Raw genomic sequence first — 23,774 nt, 5'->3', positions numbered from 1 at the left:
CTTGAGTATTATTCCCATCTCTGGGATGGTGCTGCTGAAACTTACTTATTACTTAAGCCTCGTGGACAGCATTGAACGTAAGGCATTGATTGATGATGATACCATCATAGCGCATTACATCGTCGTAAAATTTATTATCTCACCTTTTTTCTATCGTTATTTTAACGGTTTATACTGTGGAGAAATAGCCCGCTGAGTTCGTCCCCTTTAACAGTTCAACAGTAATACTCGCGCTTCTAAGAATGCTCATCGGTATATACTATAGCCCAACCTCGTTCGTATTGTTAACTACAGAGATTCGTTTTTTAGCCGTACTACACGAATGTGTAATGCCTTACCACACTCTGTCTTTCCCAGTCATTCCAATGCTTAGGAATTCAAAACCAATATGTACAGGCTCCTAATTTCAACTCTTCTCTCCCTTTCTTACTGTTTTTCTACATAATAAGACTAGTAATATCCCTTTGAGTGTGCGCTTGTTATATAAAACAAAATTAAAGCATGGGACGGCCCAAGAATAAAGCATTCCCAAAATCATTCAGTAACATATTGTTTTGAGACCTACCCAAAATTTTAATTCACATTAAGTATTGAATTACTTGTTTATCTTTCATGTGATTGTAGTACTATATCAGCTTCTCAAACTCCACATGAATTCTAAATTTTAATTAATTACATTAGGACAAAATTCCTTTTCAGTTTCTATGAAATTGGCGTTTCAGCTGCATGTCTCTTTTGTTAGGAAACTACAAATCAAACCATTAACACATTATCGGCTTAAGAAGCATTCTATAGTAAAATTCCTACCTAGTTAAAAACGATTTTTTCTTCTACCCACGTAAAAATAAACTTTCATGCAGTAAGTTTACTGTAAAAACCCTTAGATTCGAGTTTTGACCTTATCGTTTTTTTTCCTTTAGTATACAGGTACCTATAGCTATTCGAATCCAACAACTTGGCTTCAACATTCCTCTAATAAACCAAAAACTAAATACCTCAGAAAATTAAATCGAAGAGAAAGAACCTCAATTTCGTTGGAAAAGGGTTCTTTGTGGCTTCATATAACCTGCTTTGCTCTGCTCTTCTATTCTCCTAGTACATACAAGTACTTATATACCAAACAAAACCGTTACCGTTACCGATACCAATACCGAAAAAACCACACCTTCATTCCTAGAACATTGACACTATTCTTACCTAGACGAGCATCTGTAGAACTTCTGAATGATGTAGTATACGGTACATATTGGAAGCGTTAGAAGCACAAACCATGGCGTTATGCTAACATTAATCAGAATCGCACACAGGCACAACAGCATGAATTGTAGGAGTCTCTGACTTGTTGCTGCAATTTTCTAGAAAATACGTAAAAGTAGAAGAGGAAAATACTTAATTTCACATCACGTACACGAAAAAGGATATGCGGCATGGACTAAGCTATAAAATGATACAGTCTTATTGGAGTGAGCGGCGGTGGTGTGCTATGGGGGATGATTTATCCTCCATACCCATAAGGACTTCACATACACCACACATATCACACACATCAACGACCACAAGAAATACAAACCTTATCGATTATCGCCATATCATTACTAAAACGATTCATTATCCTTCCTATGGGAGTGATTTGGAAAAAATGCAAAGACTTGGTCAAGATCGATTGCAGTAGCTTGTCGTGTAGCAGTCTCCTGGCATTACATCCGGCAATTTGTCCCATTGGAGTTGTTATTAACGCCATTAGAATGCATATGCTTGAGATAATGGCATACGTACGGAAATAGTACATGACTTCGACTCCGACTCCAACTCCGACTTTGCTTACACTTGACAAGGTAGAATTGCTTATTTTTGTTGTTGTTGTTGTTGTAGTAGTCGTATCTGTCCATCGTTGTAGCCATATATCAGTATAGACTCGTAAACCTTGCCATATCAAGGCAGTTGTGAAAAAGACCACAACAATTGGCAATCCGGCCGATTTCAAATAGAGCATGTAAATTTCAGCTGGGATTTCACCGTATTTACGTTCATCGTCATTGGGTACCTGGACTCGTACGTTGTTATCATTGGCATCTGTCAATGTTTCAGGATTTATATCTGCAAGAGGGAAAAAAATAAATGAAATAGTGTTCGGTAGATGACTCCATGTGTCTCTGTATACGCCCCAGGTGTCGAAAATAAATTTTGTATTAATTAATTACTCTTAGTTATGCATGTGTGTCAAGTGGCGCTATCTATATTTGCTTTCAGGTATAAACTGGTCTAACGACCAAAACGGGGTGAATAATTAATAATTTAATTTAAATTTTTCGAGAGTGAATGGCTTTTCAAAATTATTTTTGTTTGGCTCTTTATTATAGAAATAAAAATACATAGACTTTTTAAAGGTCAAATAAATTCCAATTCCATTTAAAATTTAATTCTTTTTAGTCAAAAATAATAAATTTAGATATATTGAGACTATTTTAAGCGCGTACTATTATGTTCTATTTTGAAAATTGTAACATTTTACACCTAATTGGTATAAAAACTACCAAGTGGCAGCCTTTAACAGAATGCAATCTTTTATAACTTCCATGTAAAGGTTCCATTCATTCACCAATCATTCGTCCTTCAAAAGATCGCAATCATTTGTTCTTTAACCACTTGAATGCAAATAATTGATTTCAATCATCTGAGACTTCGATTTTAAAGTCTTTGTGTTTGAAATGGAAGATGGCGGCGTGACACTTAAATTGGTGTGCAAGGTGTATGGGCTGGTTTAGAATATTTTTCTCCCCATAAATACGGTGACCAGATGCGTTTTTTTGAAATCAAGAGGCATATTTTAAATTATTTAAATATTAACACTACAAGGTTCATCGTTAAGCTTCAGACGAAAATCGTTCAAAAAAAGAAGCTGGGATGCAACCCACAATGATAACAACCATTCCCGTTTGTCGTTGCCAGTTGAATTATTCTTGAACAATTTAAAATTACCAACAATATTATTTATATATAGAAATGTTAAGTTTGAAAATCTAGGTTTGTTCAATAGATTTTACTCGAAAACAAATTTTTACCAATTTAAGCAGCATTTCTTAAATTTGTACAAATTAGACGAATAAAATTGATTTGAGAGATATCAAGAACCGAATATCAATTTTTACTAAATTTGCATACTATTTTTTGTAGATTTTATTTTTTTTTATAAAAAAAGAACGGATTTGTATAAAAAAACTACTGAATATTGAAAACAATATTTTCTGTTAAATAAAAAAAGTTTAAAGACAATATTTAAAATTTTTGAAAATAAATTTGAGTCGAAAGCAAATTTTTACCAAGTTTTAGTATTGTTTTTTTTTGTTTAGGTTTTTATTTTTTGTAAAAAAACTGTTAATTAGATTTGTTCTCAAAAACTTACTGAATGTTGACAACAATATTTTTTAAAAGATAAAAGTAGTTTAAAGCCCATATGTCAAAGGTTTTTGAAGATATTTGAGTCCAAATTGAATTTTTACCAACTTTGAGTAATGTTTTTTTAGGTTTATTCTTTTTATAAAAAAAAAACTGTCAATTCGATTTTACTCAAATTTTTACCAGAAAAGTTATTTTTCATTAAACAAATTTGTTTTCGTGATGAAATCATTTTTTGTTCGTAAAATTTTCGAAGTGACAATTTTTTTTCTGTTTTTTTTTTTAATTTATAAAAAAACGTTATTTGGATTTTTTTCCCAAAATATACTGGTTTGGTATCACGTTACAATATATAATTTCATTCAAGTCTCTAGCGTCATTGGGTTGTGAGATATTTAGGGTTGACCAAAATTTTCACCATTTTTTTAAACTTCTATGGTAAAAAAAAACAACCAACTCAATTTTCTTGAGAGTCCTTTCTGCATCTTTATGCGTTTTTATCTCTATATCAAAATTTATTTCAAGTCGATATCTCTACTGGTTCTTGAGCTATGGACGGCGAAAAAAAATCGCGAACGTGCGGACGTATGAACGTCACACACACTCATATACATCTTTCTAAACGTCGAGAAATGTCAAAATTTTCAATTTGACAAATCGTACCCATTACAATATGTTCCTATGGAAAGTTAATAAACTTAAAAAAGCCAAATAAAATTAAATAATACAAAATAAAATGAAAGAAAGCAATTAGAGAAATTGCAAAAACTTCAAAAGTTAATTCAAGGAACAGTAAAGTTCAAGTCAAGGACTTCAAAAGTGAATCCAAACACTTCAAATGAAGTCAAAAACTTCAACATGAAGCAAAGTTTCTTCATAAGAATGTTAAACTTTAAAAGAATGTATGAAGTCATAAATGATTGCAATCAAAATTTATACTTTATTTTATTAAGGTGATTTTTTAGCTATTATCTTTTTGGCAATCTTCAGTTTGGTCAATAATTTAACCATGAATCGTCTTACAAACAAACAACGCTTGCAAATTATTTAATTGTTTTATCAAAATTAGTGCTCTGGTAAGAAAGTTCATCGCGCGTTCTTCCATTTTATGGTCAGTTACGTAAATATGATCAGGGTACGTAAATTAGCAGAGTTGTGGATTTTGGAGTAAATATCAGCCAGAAGCATTGCAAGGGCTATCAATGCAACCAGAAAAAGACACAGTTTGGTGCGGTTTATGGGCTGGTTGGCATCATTGGACCGTACTTCTTCAAAGATGATGCGAATCGTATCTTAACTGTAAGTGATGAGCGCTGCCATGAGATGAAAACCAAATTTGTTTTGCCCAAAATGCAGGAGCTTGACTTGCATGAAATGTTGTTTCGACAAGACGGTCGGTGCCACATGCCACATAGCACGCTCAAAAATGGACTTATTGAGAGGCGAGTTCGGTGAACCTTTTATTTTACGTTCGTTACCGGTCAATTGGCCACATGGATCGTGCGATTTTACGCCTTTAGACTATTTTTTGTGAGGCTATTTTAAAGCTCATGTCTATACAGACAAGCCCGCTTCAATTGAAGCATTGGAAGACAACATTGTAGCATTAATTCGTGAGATGCCGGCCGAAATGTTGGAAAGATGTTGTCAAAATTGGACTAAGCGGATGGACCATTTGAGGCGCAGTCAAGGACAACGTTTTCATGAAATAATCTTCAAACATTAAATTATATAGACCGTACTATCGATTCAAATAAAAATTTCATGCATTTTTCTGAGTTGTATGTATTTTTTTGAAAAGCTTTCATATAGCTTTCCTTTTTGAAAATCACTTTCATACTATTTCAATAATCTTCAAAAAGAGCACATTCAATTTAAATTTTGCTCAAATATAATTTCTGATAAGTGTTCACTCTTCGCATTAAAATTAGTTTGATACTTGATAAATTAAAACAAAATTAACTGCTTATAGGTTTACTTTTTAATAAACATTTAATGAACATTAAATAAATAATAAAAAGAGACTGGGATGCGACCCACACTGATAAATTCCCATCCCGTCTGTGAACTTGTCTTGCTTAAAAGATTGGAGGTTTTCGTGTTTTGTTAAAAAAATTTTGTCAGTTGAACTATTCTTAAAACTTTAAAAATTACAAACAATATTTTGCATATGATGAAATAATTTCATTTCGAAATCTATTTTTGTTAACGAGATTTTTAGTGCAGAACTAAATTTTAGTACCATTTCTTAAAAGCTTTTATTTGTTATATTACAAATACAAATTAGAATGAAATTAATTTGAAGTCAATATTTACAATTTTTGAAAAATTATTTTAGTCGAAAATCAATGTTTACTAACTTTTAAAAATGTCGTTTTTTAGGTTTATATTTTCTTATGAAAAAACTGTCAATTCGAATTTTCTCAAAAATGTACTTTTTTTTTGAAATCTAAAACGATATTTTTTTTTGCAAAAATTATTTTAGAGGGTGAATCAACTTCTTTTTTCAAAAACGTGTGTACGTATGTTCGTACGTATGGACGTACACATGCACGCACGGAAATATCTCTAAGAATCTTTTAATTAGATTCTAGTGGCCTTGAAACGTAAAGAAATTTAAAAAAAAATTCAATTTGACAAATCGGACCGATTACAAAAACTTCCTATGGAAGTTTAAAATAAAATGTATCACACTTTTACAACTTCCGATGCCATAATCTGTTTTGAATTACTACGCGTTTTACAGAAAATCTAGTTCCGTAATTTGAAAAGAACTATCCAAAACCAACCACAAGTTTTTCTTTCGTCGACTTGCAATGCCTTCTACTAGAAAAATTTGAATACTTTATGACTCAACAATAAAATTGTTATTTGATTGGAATAAAACAAATCGCTGTTAAGTTTGGAATTTGGAACTTCCACCTTTACTTTAAATCATTACGTTAATTAGCTTCGATATGAATCCTTCACCATTTTGATATAGTTAAATGATTTTTTGCTAAAGGCTACTTTAATTGAAAAAATTAAGGATTCTTCGTCTTAACTGTGGGTACTTACCATCTGCAGGTGTATTTAATAATATTTAGATTAGATGAGTACGGCAGTTGTTGAAAGAACAGCTGTTTCCAAGTTTTATTATGCGCAACGAGTTAATAGGCGCGTTATCAAATTGGTAAACTAAGTTTATAGGTCAAAAAAGTTGAATTATTTAGGAATAATTTATTCCAAGATGCAGTAACTTTTGATATAACCTATTGAATTTTAATAACTCTTAAAACTGTTGAGAAACTTGCGTGTACTCCAATTTCTTGTTTTATTTTTGCCCCAGAATCGCAAGAATCAGATTGCTCTCCTTCAAGCTGCTGTGTTTGCAGTTTTTTCTACCTCCATGTGTGTTTTATCTGTTCGAATCTTTATTTTTTAATTAAGAATAAGAGCCTTTGGACATCAAAAAGCTCATAAAAACGATTATATTTAACTCGTGTTTTGTTGGAAAATCTATCAATAGTAGTAGTAGTATGGATACTATCGATAAAAGTTGAAGTAGAATCTTACTACGGATGGGTTTTCGATATTTATACGAGTCTCGAATGAATGATTTCGTTGTCAAATGTTGGTACGATTGATATTTCATTTGTATCTCGATGGCTGTGTTCGTTGAGTAGTTGTGCATATGGGATCATGTGTTTTCCATTGGGGAAAAAATCAAACTGTTACTGTTACTATATTATTTAGTTTTGTTAATGAAAATGGACTAATTGGGCTTATTTGTCAAGGGAAAAGGTTTATCCCAGTTTGGATTAAATAAATCTTTTTGGTGTTTCGACCACACAAGAAGATTTAAAAATGATTAAGTTTGACAGCACTTTCTTAAATGCAAATGGTATATCGATGTTTCTTATGAAGTGCAAGTGAGATAGTTTGATTCGTGTTAAGCAATGAAGAACTGAATGGTTCCAGTCCAATAGTTCCTACTCCATGTGCAATTTTTTTTAAATTTGATTAAAACAACAAAGACAACACACTAATTTATAGTACAAATCTATCTTTTCTATCAATATTATATTTTGAGGGAGACGCAACCTCAAGCACGATTGTTAAAAGTTTTTGAACAAAGCTCAAATACTCTCGATATTACAGGTATTCGAAATTCCAAACTAAAAGGAATTACATTACAAAAGACTAACCTTTAACCAATTCCGGCTCATCGTCCATCCAACTTGTTCTAGCCGATACATCCGTTGATGAAATGGGTTCTTCACTTATGCTTCTGAAAATCCCGACTATCGTATGACAATTTCAATATCACGTTAACAAAGTCCATAACTATAACTCACACAATAGAATTGGTTTCACTGACCGGGCGATGATGCTGAAGCTGATGCTGATGATGGTTTTTGGCCGTGGGTGTTTTTGGTTGATTCGATTTGCGAGATGACATTCGATGCAAAAATTGCTGAAATCCTATTTTCGATGACTTCAAGTCCAAATCATCACCTCGAAGGGGTGTAGATTCTTCAAAGCTATTCTGCTTTAGCTGTTGCTGCTGCTGTTCTGGAGATGCAAAAGAGATATTTCTCATTATCGTTGAGGACGATAACGATGCCGAAGGCTGTAGTAGTGGTGGAGGTGGAGTTGGTTCATGTTCTTGCAATTCAGGCTGCAAGGAGTGTACTCTGAGGATTTCTTTTTTATGCACAGAACTGTATCGTTTTAATTCAAAGGAATGTGCTGCACGTTGTGGTCGTCGTTGGCCATTTGTAGTTGAATTGATTCCGAATCCGATATTGCGTCGTCGTATTATGACATCGTCGTTTTGGCATTCATCAATTGGAATAGGCATATCGTAGATTAGATGTCTTGATCTGTAGAAACTGGAGCGTTTCTTTGGTTTGCAATAGAATACAGATGGAAGGGACTTAATTGAAAAATGAGAAGTTATGAGTTTTTTTTTTCTTAAAAGCTCGAATTTATAAATGGCTTACGGGAAAGTTTTGTTCATTATCAATTGATGATGTATTCAACCGTTGAAGACCAAGTTTTGTTATGTTTTTAAACAGCTTCCATCTTTCACTTGCAGTTCTTCCACGACTGAAATATAATTTTAATTTAATTTTTATTTAAGTAGGGGCCTAACCCCTTTTATTTAGCTATAAGTTTAATTTAAAAACTAACTTAAGTCTAAACTTATTACTATGAAAAGGGGTGGGTCAAAAAGAGTTTGAGGTTATAGGTGCTGATGTTGAAAACAAATGAATCTGGATTAGAATTGATCAACCGAAGCATACGGGTCAGAGATTCGTTAAGGCCATGGGGGTGATGAATTATTAAATTGAAGAAGCGAGGGTTTCTCAGGTTGCTGGTGTTAGTGTTAAAAGAAATGGATTTATATGGAGAGAGGAGCAGTCAACTGAACCAAATTTTCAGACGTGATCGACATGATGAAGAAGACTCTAATGTTGTCGGAGGAGGAATTCTTTTTGCGATCAAGACCTCACTTACGTGTTACCTGATAGATGACGTTTGAGCCACAGGTGTCGAAGCTCTATGTATCAAAATCAAGTTGAAATCTGGCCATTTATTTATTATCTCTGCGTATATTCCTCCAAGTTCAAACAATGAGGCTTTTGAAAAGATTAATGACTGCATAGAAAATATTTATGTACTTATGGAACCGGAAGATGAAATTTTGATCGTAGGTGACTTTAATCTACCAAACCTTAACTGGACAAAAATTGATGACGACAACTTCCATGTTCCAATAAATGCGTCCAGCCTTAATGAACTAACATGTATAGATGGTATGTCATCGTGTGGTTTAAGTCAATTCAATGGAATGAGAAATCGTTTTGGAAAAATTCTTGACTTAGTGTTTTTCGTCGATACAATTAACAACGAAATTGCTGTTTTAACTGCTACTGTAAAACTTATAGACGAAGATCGACATCATCCTGCATTAGATATTTCACTAGGTTTAAACATGTCTTCTCCTTACAATAACAATAATAACAACAAACTTGAATTTGACTTTTCTAAATGTAATTTTGTAGATCTTTTTGATATGTTAATAACTGTAAATTGGAATCAATTATTTTGTAATTGTAATATTGAGGATATGTGTAATAATTTTTATAGAACTCTTTTTAACTTCTTTTACGAAACTATTCCTTTAAAAAGATCACGTTTTGCTTCAAATGCACCACCATGGTTTGATACGCGTATTAAAAACTTAAAAAATAAAAGGAATAAAGCTTGGGTAAAATATAACATAACTAGAACTGACGATGATTACAGAACTTTCTTAATTCTAAAACAACTCTTTTGTGATTATTCTAACATTCTATATGACGATTACATTTGTAAAATAGAACATGGTATTAAATCTAATCCAGATAGTTTCTGGAATTTCGTTAATAATAAAAGGAAAACGTGTGGCTATCCGAATTCGATGTCAAATAATTCGTCAACTAGTCATGATCCAAAGATTATTGCAAACATGTTTGCTAATCAATTTAAAGTAGCATTTGAAGGATCAGACTTTAATAATTCCTCTTCTTTTTCTTCTTCTTCTGACAGATTTACTCATTTAAACGCAATTAATTTTGAAATAAGTGAAGACACAGTTGCTCAACATATTTTAAAACTCGATGAGTGCTTTACTCCAGGCCCCGATGGTGTTCCATCTTATATATTAAAAAAATGTGCTTCTTATTTGTCATATCCGTTATATGTTCTCTTCAATGCATTCTTAAAAAGTTTAATTTTTCCTGTTATTTGGAAAAGTTCATTTATTATTCCCATACACAAAAAAGGCCCAAAGAATGAAATAATGAACTATAGGCCCATTGCGAAACTATCTGTGATACCTAAACTATTTGAGTCAATTGTGAGTAATGTTCTTTCTTTTCATTGTAGTTCTCTTATTTGTGATAGCCAGCATGGCTTTGTCAAAAAGAGATCCACTGTAACTAATTTATTTAACTTCGTGTCCTTTTGTCTAGATGTATTTGAAAAACGCGGGCAAGTTGATTGCGTATTTACTGACTTTAGTAAAGCCTTTGACAAGTTATGTCACAATACACTAATTCTAAAATTATACCATCTAGGATTTAACAACAATTTTATAAATTGGATTTCTTCATACCTAAAAAATCGTCGTTATTCTGTCTTGTTTCGTAATGAAAGTTCAATTCAATTTGTTGTCAATTCTGGCGTCCCTCAGGGCAGCCACCTAGGTCCTATTTTATTTGTTTTATTTATTAACGACTTGGTTTCAAACTTAAAAAACTCGTCTGTCCTTATTTACGCTGATGACATTAAGCTTTTCAAAAGTATAAAATCCTATGAGTTTTACACGTAAAAAATTCCGTTTTTGTACGACTATATGTTTGATTCTTGTCCGTTATGTAAAGTTTCTATGTTTTCTGACTTAGGTATTATTCTAGATCCCAAATTATCATTTAATGATCATTTAAGTTATATAATTAAAAAAGCCAATAGGGTTCTTGGATTCATTAAAAGATTCGGTCGTGATTTTCGGGATCCGTATGTTCTTAAACTTCTATTTATTTCGTTTGTTAGACCAATTTTAGAATACGGCTGTGTGGTATGGTCACCTTATTACTCAATACATGTTTCAAGAATTGAAGCGATCCAAAAAAGATTTCTGCGTTTCTGTCTTCGGTCTCTTCCAAGGGCAAGGGAAAATCTATTTCCTCCTTATTCTCAAAGACTAGCTTTGATCAGCCTCCCTTCTTTGATTAACCACAGAAAGTATTTACAATTATCATTACCATCAGTTCTAAGTAAATTAAATTTCAGTTTCAGTCGTGCAAGTTTAAGGCGACAGCAACCTATTATTCAAATATTTAGCAGATCAAACTATGGTGTATGTAGCCCTCTCAATCAGTTAATAACAATTTATAACGAATTTCATTTTTGTTTAGAATCTGTAAATGATAATATAAAATGTAAACAATTTAAACTTATGTTTTTCAACAATATTGTATAATAAATATAAATTATGATATTAGATATTATTAGATTATAAGAATTTTTTTAAATATTGTTAACGTTAGATTTTAACGAATTAAATAAATAAGCCGTTGTATGGACAGTATGTTAGCAATTTCTCGGTCTTGTAATGAGTTGAGGTTTAGTAGACGGAGGCGATCACGATAAGGGGCTAAGATCAAAGGATTTTCCTAAAGAAGGTACTGAAGTGACAAACAAAGAAATCTTCGTTCATTGGATGCTTTCTATTCTTTATATGTAAAGGGTGATTTTTTTGAGGTTAGGATTTTCATGCATTAGTATTTGACAGATCACGTTGGATTTCAGACATGGTGTCAAAGAGAAAGATGCTCAGTATGCTTTGACATTTCATCATGAATAGACTTACTAACGAGCAATGCTTGCAAATCATTGAATTTTATTACCAAAATCAGTGTTCGGTTCGAAATGTGTTTCGCGCTTTACGTCCGATTTATGGTCTACATAATCGACCAAGTGAGCAAACAATTAATGCGATTGTGACCAAGTTTCGCACTCAGTTTACTTTATTGGACATTTAACCAACCACACGAATGCGTACAGTGTGTACAGAAGAGAATATTGCGTCTGTTTCTGAGAGTGTTGCTGAAGACCGTAAAATGTCGATTCGTCGCCGTTCGCAGCAATTGCGTTTGTGTTATTCGACCACATGGAAGATTTTACGCAAAGATCTTGGTGTAAAACCGTATAAAATGCAGCTCGTGCAAGAACTGAAGCCGAACGATCTGCCACAACGTCGAATTTTCAGTGAATGGGCCCTAGAAAAGTTGGCAGAAAATCCGCTTTTTTATCGACAAATTTTGTTCAGCGATGAGGCTCATTTCTGGTTGAATGGCTACGTAAATAAGCAAAATTGCCGCATTTGGAGTGAAGAGTAACCAGAAGCCGTTCAAGAACTGCCCATGCATCCCGAAAAATGCACTGTTTGGTGTGGTTTGTACGCTGGTGGAATCATTGGACCGTATTTTTTCAAAGATGCTGTTGGACGCAACGTTACGGTGAATGGCGATCGCTATCGTTCAATGCTAACAAACTTTTTGTTGCCAAAAATGGAAGAACTGAACTTGGTTGACATGTGGTTTCAAAAAGATAGTGCTACATGCCACACAGCTAGTGATTCTATGGCCATTTTGAGGGAAAACTTCGGAGAACAATTCATCTCAAGGAATGGACCGGTAAGTTGGCCACCAAGATCATGCGATTTGACGCCTTTAGACTATTTTTTGTGGGGCTACGTCAAGTCTAAAGTCTACACAAATAAGCCAGCAACTATTCCAGCTTTGGAAGACAACATTTCCGAAGAAATTCGGGCTATTCCGGCCGAAATTCTCGAAAAAGTTACCCAAAATTGGACTTTCCGAATGGACCACCTAAGACGCAGCCGCGGTCAACATTTAAATGAAATTATCTTCAAAAGGTAAATGTCATGGACCAATCTAACGTTTCAAATAAAGAATCGATGAGATTTTGCAAATTTTATGCGTTTTTTTTTAAAAAAAGTTCTCAAGCTCTTAAAAAATCACCGTTTATATATCTTAATATGGGGCCAAACCTGTGATGCATCTTCAAGTAGAGGCCCGACAAACGTCATGTATCAACTCACGTAGGGTTAGAAAATTTTTTGGACTATCTTTTTACAAAACCCAAAGAAGAGTTGGGCTTGTGAATTATTTCGTCAATGTGAAGTAGAAATTTTATTTTACGCTCTCATGAAAGGCCAAAATCCCCCTTGTTTTTTAATATATGTGTTATGAAGATAAAAGTGACGGGAAGCTGTTTTAATGCGTTTACGTGAAAAGGTCGTTGTCTGGAGCTAGCTAATGGTAAGCTCTAAGCAATTTTTGGTACACCAGGTTGAAAAATTGTCGAGATCTGCTTAGAGGACAGATATGTCTTCATAAGTTGCAATGAATTTGAAAAATTTTGTATCATCGGCGTAATGGGATATTTGACCATTTTAATGTTATTAATTATAAGGACAAAGAGGAAAGGGCCTAAATGACAACCTTGGGGAACACCTGAAGTGGCTAGAATATGATTGGAACGATCGGATCTAAATTAACGAAACCAGGGCAGGGAAAAGAAAAGAGATTCAAATCCTAAGGAGGAAATTTTAAATTATTTATTATGAATTAAGATTATGAGACATTTTGTCAAACGCTTTGCTAAAGTCAGTGGGGACCATATCAACTTCATTCCCGTTTTCTAAGGCTCTAAGAGTGACTGAAACGAACTTTACAAGGTTTGTGGTGTTATATCTATTTTGTATGAACTCGTGCTGCTTTGCTAAGTTGAAGATAAAGGAACAATTTTAGATAGAGGATAGGATGCAGAAATGTAATCAGGTAAGAAAGGACCCAACGAAAGATTCGGTAAATATCTACAGAAAATAAGTCCGATCTGGTGTAAAAGAATCTTGTGAGAATTAATTTTAAAATTTTTTAAAGAACAATGAGGACTTCTTTTGTTATTAATGAACTGAAAAAAGGATTTGAGATCGTTGACAACGTTAGCGTTAGTCGTACCATAAATTCTGTTACAAAACTTTAAGACCATGTGGGCCAAAACATTCATTTAATATAAATTTGTTATCTTATTTTTCTAAATATTTACATTAACAACCAAGAATAAAAATGTTAATTTGGTTTCAGTTTGCTACCATAAAGTGAAATGCTAAATAAAATAGAATCTTAATAATTGCCTACGTAAGAAATGAGTTCTGGCAAATTTTTGAATTTTAAAAAACACTGGGAACCCCAATATTTTTCATAAATTGGGTTCTTCTCCAGTTTAATATATCTTTAAGAGAAGATGACTAGTCCAAAAAGAGGCTGGAATGCGACCCACACTGATAACTTCCCATCCCGTCTGTCGATTTGTTTTGCTTAAAAGTTTGTAGGTTTTCGTGTTTGGTTAAGAAAGTTGTAAGTTGAATTATTCTTAAAAATTTTTAAAATAAAAACAATGTTTTTCATACAATAAAATAGTTTAGTTTCAAAATCTAGTTTTGTTAAATAGATTTTCAGTAGAAAACAAATTTTTACCAAAGAATTTCTTACACGTTTTTAATTCTTATATAAACAAAGGTAAGAAGAAGCCTAAAAAAATGGTTGCTCTGGCGAGAGTAGCAACCAAGGTAGGGGTAGGGTAGGCTGGCTGGATATTTTTTTGTAACTCCATTAGGTTCAAGATCCCACGACCGAGCTAGTCTAAGGGAATACTTTCAGCCAACCGAACCAAGGTAAAATAGGAGGTTACGAATTAATTTGGGAGGCATCGAGAACCGAACATACATTTTTACCAAATTTGCGTGCTATTTTTTGTAGATTTTATTTTTTTTTATGAAAAACCGGACTGTTGGATTTTTATAAAAAAAAAGTTTGAAGACAATATTTTGAATTTTTAAAAAGCTATTTGAGTCGAAAGTACATTGTTACCAAGTTTTAGTATTATTTTTTGTTTTTGGGTTTTTATTTTTTTTGTAAAAAAAACTGTCAATTGTTGTTGAAAACGATATTTTTTATAAGATAAAATATGTTTGAAGCCATATTCTCAAGTTTCTGAAAAGATATTTGAGTCGAAATTCAATTTTTACCAATTTTGTGTAATGTTTTTTTTTAGTTTTTTATTTTGTATAAACAAACTGTCAATTCGATTTTACTCAAAATTGAACCAGATATTAAAAACGTTATTTTTCGTTGCACAAAATTGTTTTGGAGATGAAATCATTTCTTTTTTGTAAAGTTTTCGAGGTGACACATTTTTTTCAGTTTTTTTGATTTATAAAAAACCGTTAATTATATTTCGAAAAATATACACGTTTGGTATCACGTTACAATATATTATATAAAATTTAATTCAACTCTCCAGCGTTATTGGTTCGTAAGATATGTAGGGTTAACCAACATTTTGACTTTTTTTTTAACTGCTATGGTAAAAAGACCACACACTCAATTTTTTTGGGAGCCCTTTCTGCATCTTTCTGCATTTTTATCTGTATAACAAAATTTATTTGAAGTCGTGCCATGTATAGATCGTTAAAATGAAGGGACACTAAGATACTTAGGGTAGTCAGTTGGTCATTGAGAGCGTAGGAATATTTCCCCCGGTTTTTTTCTTTGGTTACGCAGCGATCGATGTCTACAATAAAAAGGGAAGTGAAAACCATACTACTTTCAGTCAATTTCATATACTCCTATTTGAAAACAAAACTTAATTCAACTGGAGGAACTTGACCAACAGACTATCACTAATCACTTGTCTACAGTGAAAAAGTGTTCGGAATCATTTTAACTTGTTTGGCTTAGATTATAAGATTTCAATTTAAACAAAAATTTAATTTTATCGTCCTTAATTTGTTTTGGAACTACCTGAACTGCCAACCACTAGAATAAGGACACAAATTCTGCAATCGACTTTCGGTTTTTATAGCTGTTGGAAGTTTATACCTGTACAAATTTACGACCTTCAAAGGTACATATTTCTCCATTAATATAAAAATATGGGGTTACTTGGAAACGAGCGTTGGAATTCCCCAAGATCTATCAATTAACTACTAAAATGGTGCTTCACTTGGATGAGTTTAGTTCGAATATTCTCGTACCTGAGTTTAAATGTACCATCTTTTAAAAACTTGTGTATTTTGATTTATTCCGTTCTTTGCATTTTCTTAGAAAAAAATATTTGGCTAAAAAGCTAGACGTGAATTTATCCTCATTTCACTTGTTAACATTGATATTATACTAAGGTAGATGGCATCTGTGTTTTTAAGTGTTAAAATTGATAAAAAGTATTTTGTTGCAACATGTGAAGTGGTACTTTGTAAACAAAAGCGTTCCCCATCGCCGACAATAAAAGAAGCCTATTCCTACTGTTTTAAAAAAAGAATAAAACATCAAGATAAAAGCTGGGTTCCGCAATCCATGTGCGACAGGTTTGAGAAATTGGATGAATGAAAGAAACAAATCATTTCGGTTTGCAGTACCAAAGCAGCGGTGAGAATCAACTAGTCATGCAACGGATTGTTATTTTTGCCTTACTACTCATGTGTTTGTAAGAGGCAAGGGATTTTCTTAAAGAAAAGAATACTTTAGTGTTTACAAAAGTACCATCGGCTACTCGTTCTCTGCCACACAGCGATCTTCACCCGATTCTAAAAATCCCTCACATTGACGAAGAAGAAATAACACCTACACCTGCTTCACCAACAATTTCTTCAATGTCAGAATACGAAATACCTAGCACATCATCACAGCCACACCTGATAACACAATCTGAATTGAATTATCTTTGTAAGGGACTTAGAAGTTAAAATTGCCCAGGCAACGGCCTAGTCACTGATACACTGATAAAGCTTCGGTTCCCATCGATCACCGAAATAAAGCATCAGTAAGCGTGGTTAGTAGAAAGATGGGGGACCGTCTCGAAACCTACCGCGTGCTGTTGTCATGTGTTCTTTCTTTCTGTCTATTGTTCTCTCTCTCCTGTCCTTCTGTCTTGTATTAATATCTTGTTTTGTTATCAGCTTACATAGTCTAGTCGCTCAAGCAAGGTGTTGTGTTCTCTACTCTGTACATTTATGTGCTGAGTAGTGTGAAATGTAATGTAATGTAAAATTGCCAAAGAACAAAGCAGAACTTCTACGCTCGAGGTTGCAACAATGGAATCTTTTAGGAAGGGGTGTGGTTATAACATCTTTCCGTACGCTTCGCATAAAAGCTGTGTACCTACATAACCGAAATATTTTACCTTCGATTCCTATTGGTAACGCAGTTCATTTGAAGGAGTCTTATGAAAATATGAAAAGTGTTCTGATGCGGATTTAATATGAGGGACACCAATGGCAAATCTGCGGCATCATTATACTAAAAAGTTGTGGCCTCATCTTCAGTCGCTTCAACTTGGGCAGAGCAATGTCAAAAATGACCCTCTAATTGATCCACAAAAGGTGTTACTTCCTCCTTTGCATATAAAGCTAGGACTCATGAAAACTTGGTGAAGGCAATGGATAGAGATGGAGCTGCTTTTCAATACCTTCGCCAAAAATTCCAAAGACAAGTGAGGCTAATGTCAAAGAAGGCATATTTGTAGATTTATTTAAAGATGTCAACTTTGACTTGGCTCTACAAAATTTTTCCACAAAATTTGCTGGGAAATAAGTTGAGTGACAACTATGTTGAACTTGTCGAAAATATGCTTTAGTCATACCAACAATTGGGTAAAAATCCACTTTTTACATTCCCACTTAAAGTTCTTTGCGGATAATTGCGGAACTTTTAGCGGTGAGAACGGTGAGCGCTTTCATCAGGACATCGGCAAAGCGGTATCAAGCCCATTGGAACGCTTCATTGTTAGCGGGCTTTTGTTGGACTATTTATAGAGATATTAAGAACGGACAATACAAGGGGCCGCGAAAAAAACACGTCGCAGTTTTGTCGGGGATTGAAAAAACATAGAAAATCCTCTTCATATTTCAAAAAATTGTTTTTTCGTTTTTTTTTTTTTTAAGTCAATCTAATTTTAAAAGTTATAGAACTTTAAGCTTACAACACTATTTTAATTGCCATTTTCTTAGCTTTCAAGTAATATATTTTTAGTTTAGTTTAGAATTGATTAGGTGATCGCCGTTGATTCCAATTTAATTAGCGAGCAAGTATTTGGAGTGATGGAAATTTGCTTTATGGGTTGGTGGAATAATTGGTCCTTGCTTCCTTAAAACACATACTAGCCAAAACATAATTGTCAATGTTGCCATCAATCGCCATGATGTCCACGAGTTGTGAATTCTAGCAGATGTCGCAACATGCCACAGTTGATGTATTGAAGAAACGTCTTATGACCGCATAGTTTTACGTTACGGACCAGTAAGTTGCTTTCCAACGTTTGATTGATTACGCCACGCCGCCCGCTTGACAATTTCTATTTTGTTATGTGAGGCCGCTAGTCTACTCCAAAAGGCTCATAAATCACAATGCTTCGAGATTATCTTAAAAATAAAGTAAATTTCATGTCAATATAAAAAGAATAATCTTTGTTTTATTCCATTTCAAAGTGGTACACCTCCAAAAAAACACTTTTAACTTGAATCTTTCCTCATTAAATTTAAACAGAAGAGTGAACTTAAATAAAAAAAAGAAAGTTATTTTCCGATAAAGTCTTCTAGCTCTATTAAAGTAAAATGTATTTTCTCCTGTGTCTATCATATAGAAGTAGCAAAATTCTCCATCTTATGAGTTTAAGAACACTACAGCTTTCTTCGTGTCAAAACATTTCTTTCTTTTTTTTGTAGAAAAGGACAAAAGCCTTATTCTGCTATATCTATAGTCATACATTTTTTGAAGATCCTCGCCTTACATTACAATCCTTTATCCTTTTCTTTATCTACACAAACATATAAAATTCTTTTTCTTATAGTCACATATATACATTTATAACTTACCACAATTTATCCTTTTCATTCATTGTGATTATCGACTTCCATCTATCGACAATTTTAGGATGATTTGCCTCGATATCCTTGTAACTCCCAGCTGCCTGCATGCAACCATCTTTCATAACGACAATCTACATTGGAAAATCACTTATTCATAAAAATATCTTTGCACATCCTGAGGCACTTTTCAAATATGTATGTACGAGTACAAGTACTTTAAAGATATGTATATAGGTATAGTAAGAGCTTACTTTTTTCCCCCCACAATTATTGTGGTAGCCTCATTTCCATAATCTGAATTTTTACTTACATAGTCCGCATTGTGTATCAATTGCAAACGTTGAGTTACCAGGATAACAGTCCGATTGGCATTTAATAACATTTTTCTAATGCTCCTTTCAAAAACGTGTCCGGAAACTTCATTGTCCAGCGATGAAAGTGAATCGTCCTGTGTTGTCGTTTTTCATGCAAAAAAGAGAAAAAAAACATTCATATAATGTAAGTAAGGATAGAGAAGGAAGACGCCTCACAAATCCAATGTATAGCTATATAAAACGGTGGCGGCGACTACGACGACTACGGACGAGGGGCTTGAGATCCGCATTCAGTGGAATATTATACACAGTTTGGTATTCGTTGAATGTAATTCAATTGCATTGTACAATTCAAAGTAAACTTTTCTCTGGCACAACGGTTTTGTTCACGTGACAGGGTAAGTTAATTATCGTTGAATGAATGAATGACAAAAAAGGATACTTTCAATGTTGTGTGTGACCAAGGAAACTTTTGCTTTAGTGTCCAGGACCAAGAGGATATAGATGAGATACCCAGACGTACCATATAGAAGCTATAGAGGTGCTGTGGCGCAGGGTTCGAGTATGAATTGGAAATTAAAGGATACACTTTTTTTTCTATTTACCCAAACCCGGTGATTTTTAATATGTGAAAGTTACCCATATGTGTATACCTACGTTCATATGTAGGTACAGATCCGATGAACTCTCGACCCTCCTCTTGAGACCCGAGGGTATTTATTGATGGTCAATATATTTACAGATAGAAAAACAAACTCAAAAACAACAATTTATTTCGAAAAATACTTTTTGACAAGTAGTATCTTCAAAACGGTTCATCGAACAAAAAAGGTTAAGGGACCCTTGTTTATATAAACATACAAAATTTATATTTTAAATATAAATATTGTTTTAATGCATTTAAAGGGGGTTTGTTTTTGATGTAAGGAACTTTAAAATGGTATAAAACAAAGATTTTTTAAAATATTTTTTACAATTTAGAAGTTTTGTTCAGGAGTCTTTCTTTTCGTGTCGAAATGCCAAACTTAACTTAAAATAAATTAATTGAAAGCCGAAAAAATGGCCACCAGTTAAAATAGTGTTTGTTACTGTGCAGTCCCTTGGGAAATTTTGTGTGAATGTTGAGAAGGGTAACTTTTTTTTCATATTACCCAAGGTTAGTTTAGTAAAAATTTGGGTTAGTTATAAGAAAATGTTTTCAATGAATTGTTGGTTCTATATTTGTAAAAAGAGTTGGTACTTTCATATTATAACAGTTCATTTGTCCCATTTCGTCTATTAATTTAATGTCACTATAATGTTTGAACAAACAATTCAAGGCTTTGGAGGACATTTTTAAATGCCAAAGAAATTCATAAATGTTGTTAGAAACGCCATTTATAGTAAGTCTATCATCAAACCTTAGTAAACTAGCAATAGAAAATCATCAGGCAAACAATTACCTGGCTAGATGACATCTCCTTTTAAACCCTCTCTCCTCTTCCTAAGGGTAGTAATATCCCCTTGAGTGTGTGTTTATTATTAAAAAAGCAAAAATACTATATTTAAAGGCCTTGATGCAACAGTCCCTATGACCTTAGCGGTTAGAAAACATTTTTTAGGATGTTATCAAAATTCCAACGTCAAAAAAAAGATGGAAAGATGACCTTATTCGCTGAGGTTGAGTCGACAGAAATTGTTGAAGACATTGTCAAACACACAAAGAACCTAGCAGGTACATCCTACATTCTAGAGAGGGATTTGAATTCTCAGAAACAGGAACGAAAGAAGGCAATGCTGTAAGCGTACTTAATGATAGGATGAGAATCAACAGCAAGTGGTTTGCATGAAACATAAACTTTAAATAGGTATGTGGTCAATAAAAAGGGGTAGCCATTCTTAAAGCCCTGTACAACGGTAAAGCAGATTCAATTACTTGCGGTTTTTATGAGGTTTTAGAGAAACTTTCAAGTAATAATAAAAAAAAACCAAGCAACGTCTGTCGGTGTAAATTAAATAAATGTACTTACTTACAATTAAGAAAAAAGAATAATTAACAATATAATATACATGGTCTAAAAAAAAAGAAGACATCAGAAAAGATAAATTAGTTCAACAAATACTTTTAGAAATAGTTTTAGACATATTGGAAACCTGGTTAGTGAAACAGTAGTTTTGGAAGAGCGATTGGTGGATGTCTCTATGGAGTAAAAAGAAATCTGGTGGGGAAATGAATCCGACATGAATACATTAACCTTGATGGTGTGGAGATAGTAAAAATAATCGCGAATGAAAAGAAAATAACTGATTTCCCTTTGTATTTGAGAAGCATGAATTGGCGAAGTGAATTTAACGCTGTAAAGACCTTTTTTATAGACAACAGAATGATAAATCCAATAGTAATCGTTGATGTAAACATTAGATTAGGTGAACAACAGCAAGACATTGAAGATGTATATAAATTAGATTTTCAAGCAGGGCTAGAAAAAAGACGGTCCAAAGATATCATTATTAATTCAAGAGGAAAAGAGTTTCTGGGGTTCTACGAAGATAATGGCTTAATTATTTTAAATAGAAGATGCAATGGTGACGAAAAAGGAAGCTTTACAATCATGAATAATGTGGGTAACTCAGGGAATGATATTTGTACTGTATCGAAAGAACTACTGACGTGCGTGAACCGATTTAGTGTAGAGGAAGAGATATGGTCTGACTACATGTCAATAAAGCATATTTCTATAGCCAACACCACAACCAAGTTTAATCTGTTACCTAAATTGCAGTGGAATTGATCCGAAAAAGACTGAGTATCAAAATTATCTTAGTTTTAATTTGCAAAATTTAATAATTCAGAAGGATCTAATCGAGCTAAAGGACTTAACCGATTTAACAAGGAACTCAACAAATGATCAGAGCGGAAGTTCAAAAGCCGAGGCTATAAATTACTCAATATTTTTTGGAAAACGGAAAACCACGAAGCGAAAGAGAACTATCTACGAGATAAAAAAGATTATAAGACTATTTGCAAAAGTAGTAAGTCCACATACAAAAATCAGCTTCAGTTGAAAAACACAGTAAAGAGTGGTGGAAGTTGGCAAAGGACTTCTTCTGACTTCTTGGAGCAACTGACAGCAGAATTTAACAGGATGTTGAACGATTGCAAAGTAGAAGAAGCCTTTGTGAAAACAATTATCTTTCCCATGATTGAAAAAGGGAAACAAATCACCCGAGTAATTAAAGGCGAATGTCCTTTGTGTGGCCAGGGTTATGATGGGAATTCTCAACGAGAAGCTGTACTAATGGGTGGAGGCAAATGATATACTAACAGAATTTCAGGCTGACTTTAGGAAAAAATATTCAATGGTGGATAACATTTATAATCTGACATCAATCGATCATCTGAAGTTGGCACAAAAAAAGAAGGTGTATGCATTTTTTGTCGATCTGAAAGCTGCATTTGATAAAATCTCAAGAAAATTGCAGAATATTTTGAGACACTTTTTGGAGACAAACAGGGATGCTTGCTATCACCGTTGCTTTTCGTACTGTATATAAACGATTTGCATGAATCTTTATGAGGAGGAATCTTTAATGACTTATTCAACATAACGACATGGTTTGGTTATACTGGTGGATGATCTCACGGTCTTGCAGCAGATGATAAAGCAGCTGGAATGTTACTGCATTAAATGGAGCCTATAGAAGTAAATCTATTTAAATCCGAGATTATGGTGTTCAGAAATATTGGAAGGTTATCGAGTCAATAAAAGATGGACTCCAAAAACTTTCCAGAAACATCTTTATTAATCAGGTGATGTATACTTATTCCCTTTAATCTTCATAAAATGAAAAAATCGGATAAGACCAAGAAGGAGAAAAAACGAAGAAGATGTTTTGCCTTAAATAGTGCCAGTCATCTTCTATGATAACTGTTGTACAGTAACCATGAGAATATAAAGAGTATTGCCAACATCTTGTTACAAGACCTCGCCAGTCGTATCAGAAAATCAAATCCTAAATTTGGAATTTTGTCCAATGTTTGAAAGAATACTTTTTTGAGACTTAACATAAAGCTAAGACTTTGGAACTCAAATGTTGAAGCAGTACTAAAAGGTTTTCCAGTAAGGATGGGTTAATTTTGTCAGCTCGTGGCAGACAAATTGTTTCTTTTACTTTCTATCAAAATACTTTCATTAAATCAATCGCTAAGTATTAATCATCATAGCAGGTTACAGTGCCGAGCATAACGTCTAAAATTAAATAAATAAATAAATTTGGAGAACTAGGGCCTAATGACTTTTAACACTTAACCATTCCCATGTGCGAGTAATGTTGTCAGGGAAAGAGGGAACCTACAGTTTTAAGTCGAATCCGAACGGATAATTTTAAGAAACACTTTTCATGACAAGAACTACTTCTGGAGGATTTTTCAATCCTCGGTAGAGGCAGTACCCGTAAACAAAAATTTGCACAGGCAGAGTTTGAACCCAAGACCTCTGGCATGACCGTCCAACGCACTAACCATAACGCCACGGGTACTACGCACGTGCAAATGATAAGACTTTATTATCGACCTTTTTATGGGGCACATGGTCGTCCTT

At 33.5% G+C, this 23,774-nt stretch overlaps 1 protein-coding gene across 2 annotated transcripts in view; it reads right to left on the bottom strand.

Annotated features, from left to right (window-relative positions):
* Window positions 1-23,774, bottom strand: part of LOC129940694 (ATP-binding cassette sub-family C member Sur) — a 98,278-nt gene that overhangs the window by 30,911 nt on the left and 43,593 nt on the right. For both annotated transcript variants that reach the window (XM_056049116.1, XM_056049115.1), the window contains exons 12-18: window positions 19,191-19,328; window positions 18,887-19,011; window positions 8,382-8,487; window positions 7,734-8,314; window positions 7,584-7,666; window positions 1,571-2,097; window positions 1,198-1,355 (exon numbers count right to left, since the gene is read on the bottom strand). In XM_056049116.1, the coding sequence (XP_055905091.1) occupies window positions 1,198-1,355; window positions 1,571-2,097; window positions 7,584-7,666; window positions 7,734-8,314; window positions 8,382-8,487; window positions 18,887-19,011; window positions 19,191-19,328 (1,718 nt within the window). The remainder of the gene's footprint in view (window positions 1-1,197; window positions 1,356-1,570; window positions 2,098-7,583; window positions 7,667-7,733; window positions 8,315-8,381; window positions 8,488-18,886; window positions 19,012-19,190; window positions 19,329-23,774) is intronic.

The sequence above is a fragment of the Eupeodes corollae genome, chromosome 1 (genome assembly GCF_945859685.1).
Source record: "Eupeodes corollae chromosome 1, idEupCoro1.1, whole genome shotgun sequence".
Classification (NCBI taxonomy): Eukaryota; Metazoa; Arthropoda; class Insecta; order Diptera; family Syrphidae; genus Eupeodes; species Eupeodes corollae.
Note: the sequence above shows the minus strand (reverse complement) of the source record. Positions and strands in the feature narration are given on the sequence as shown.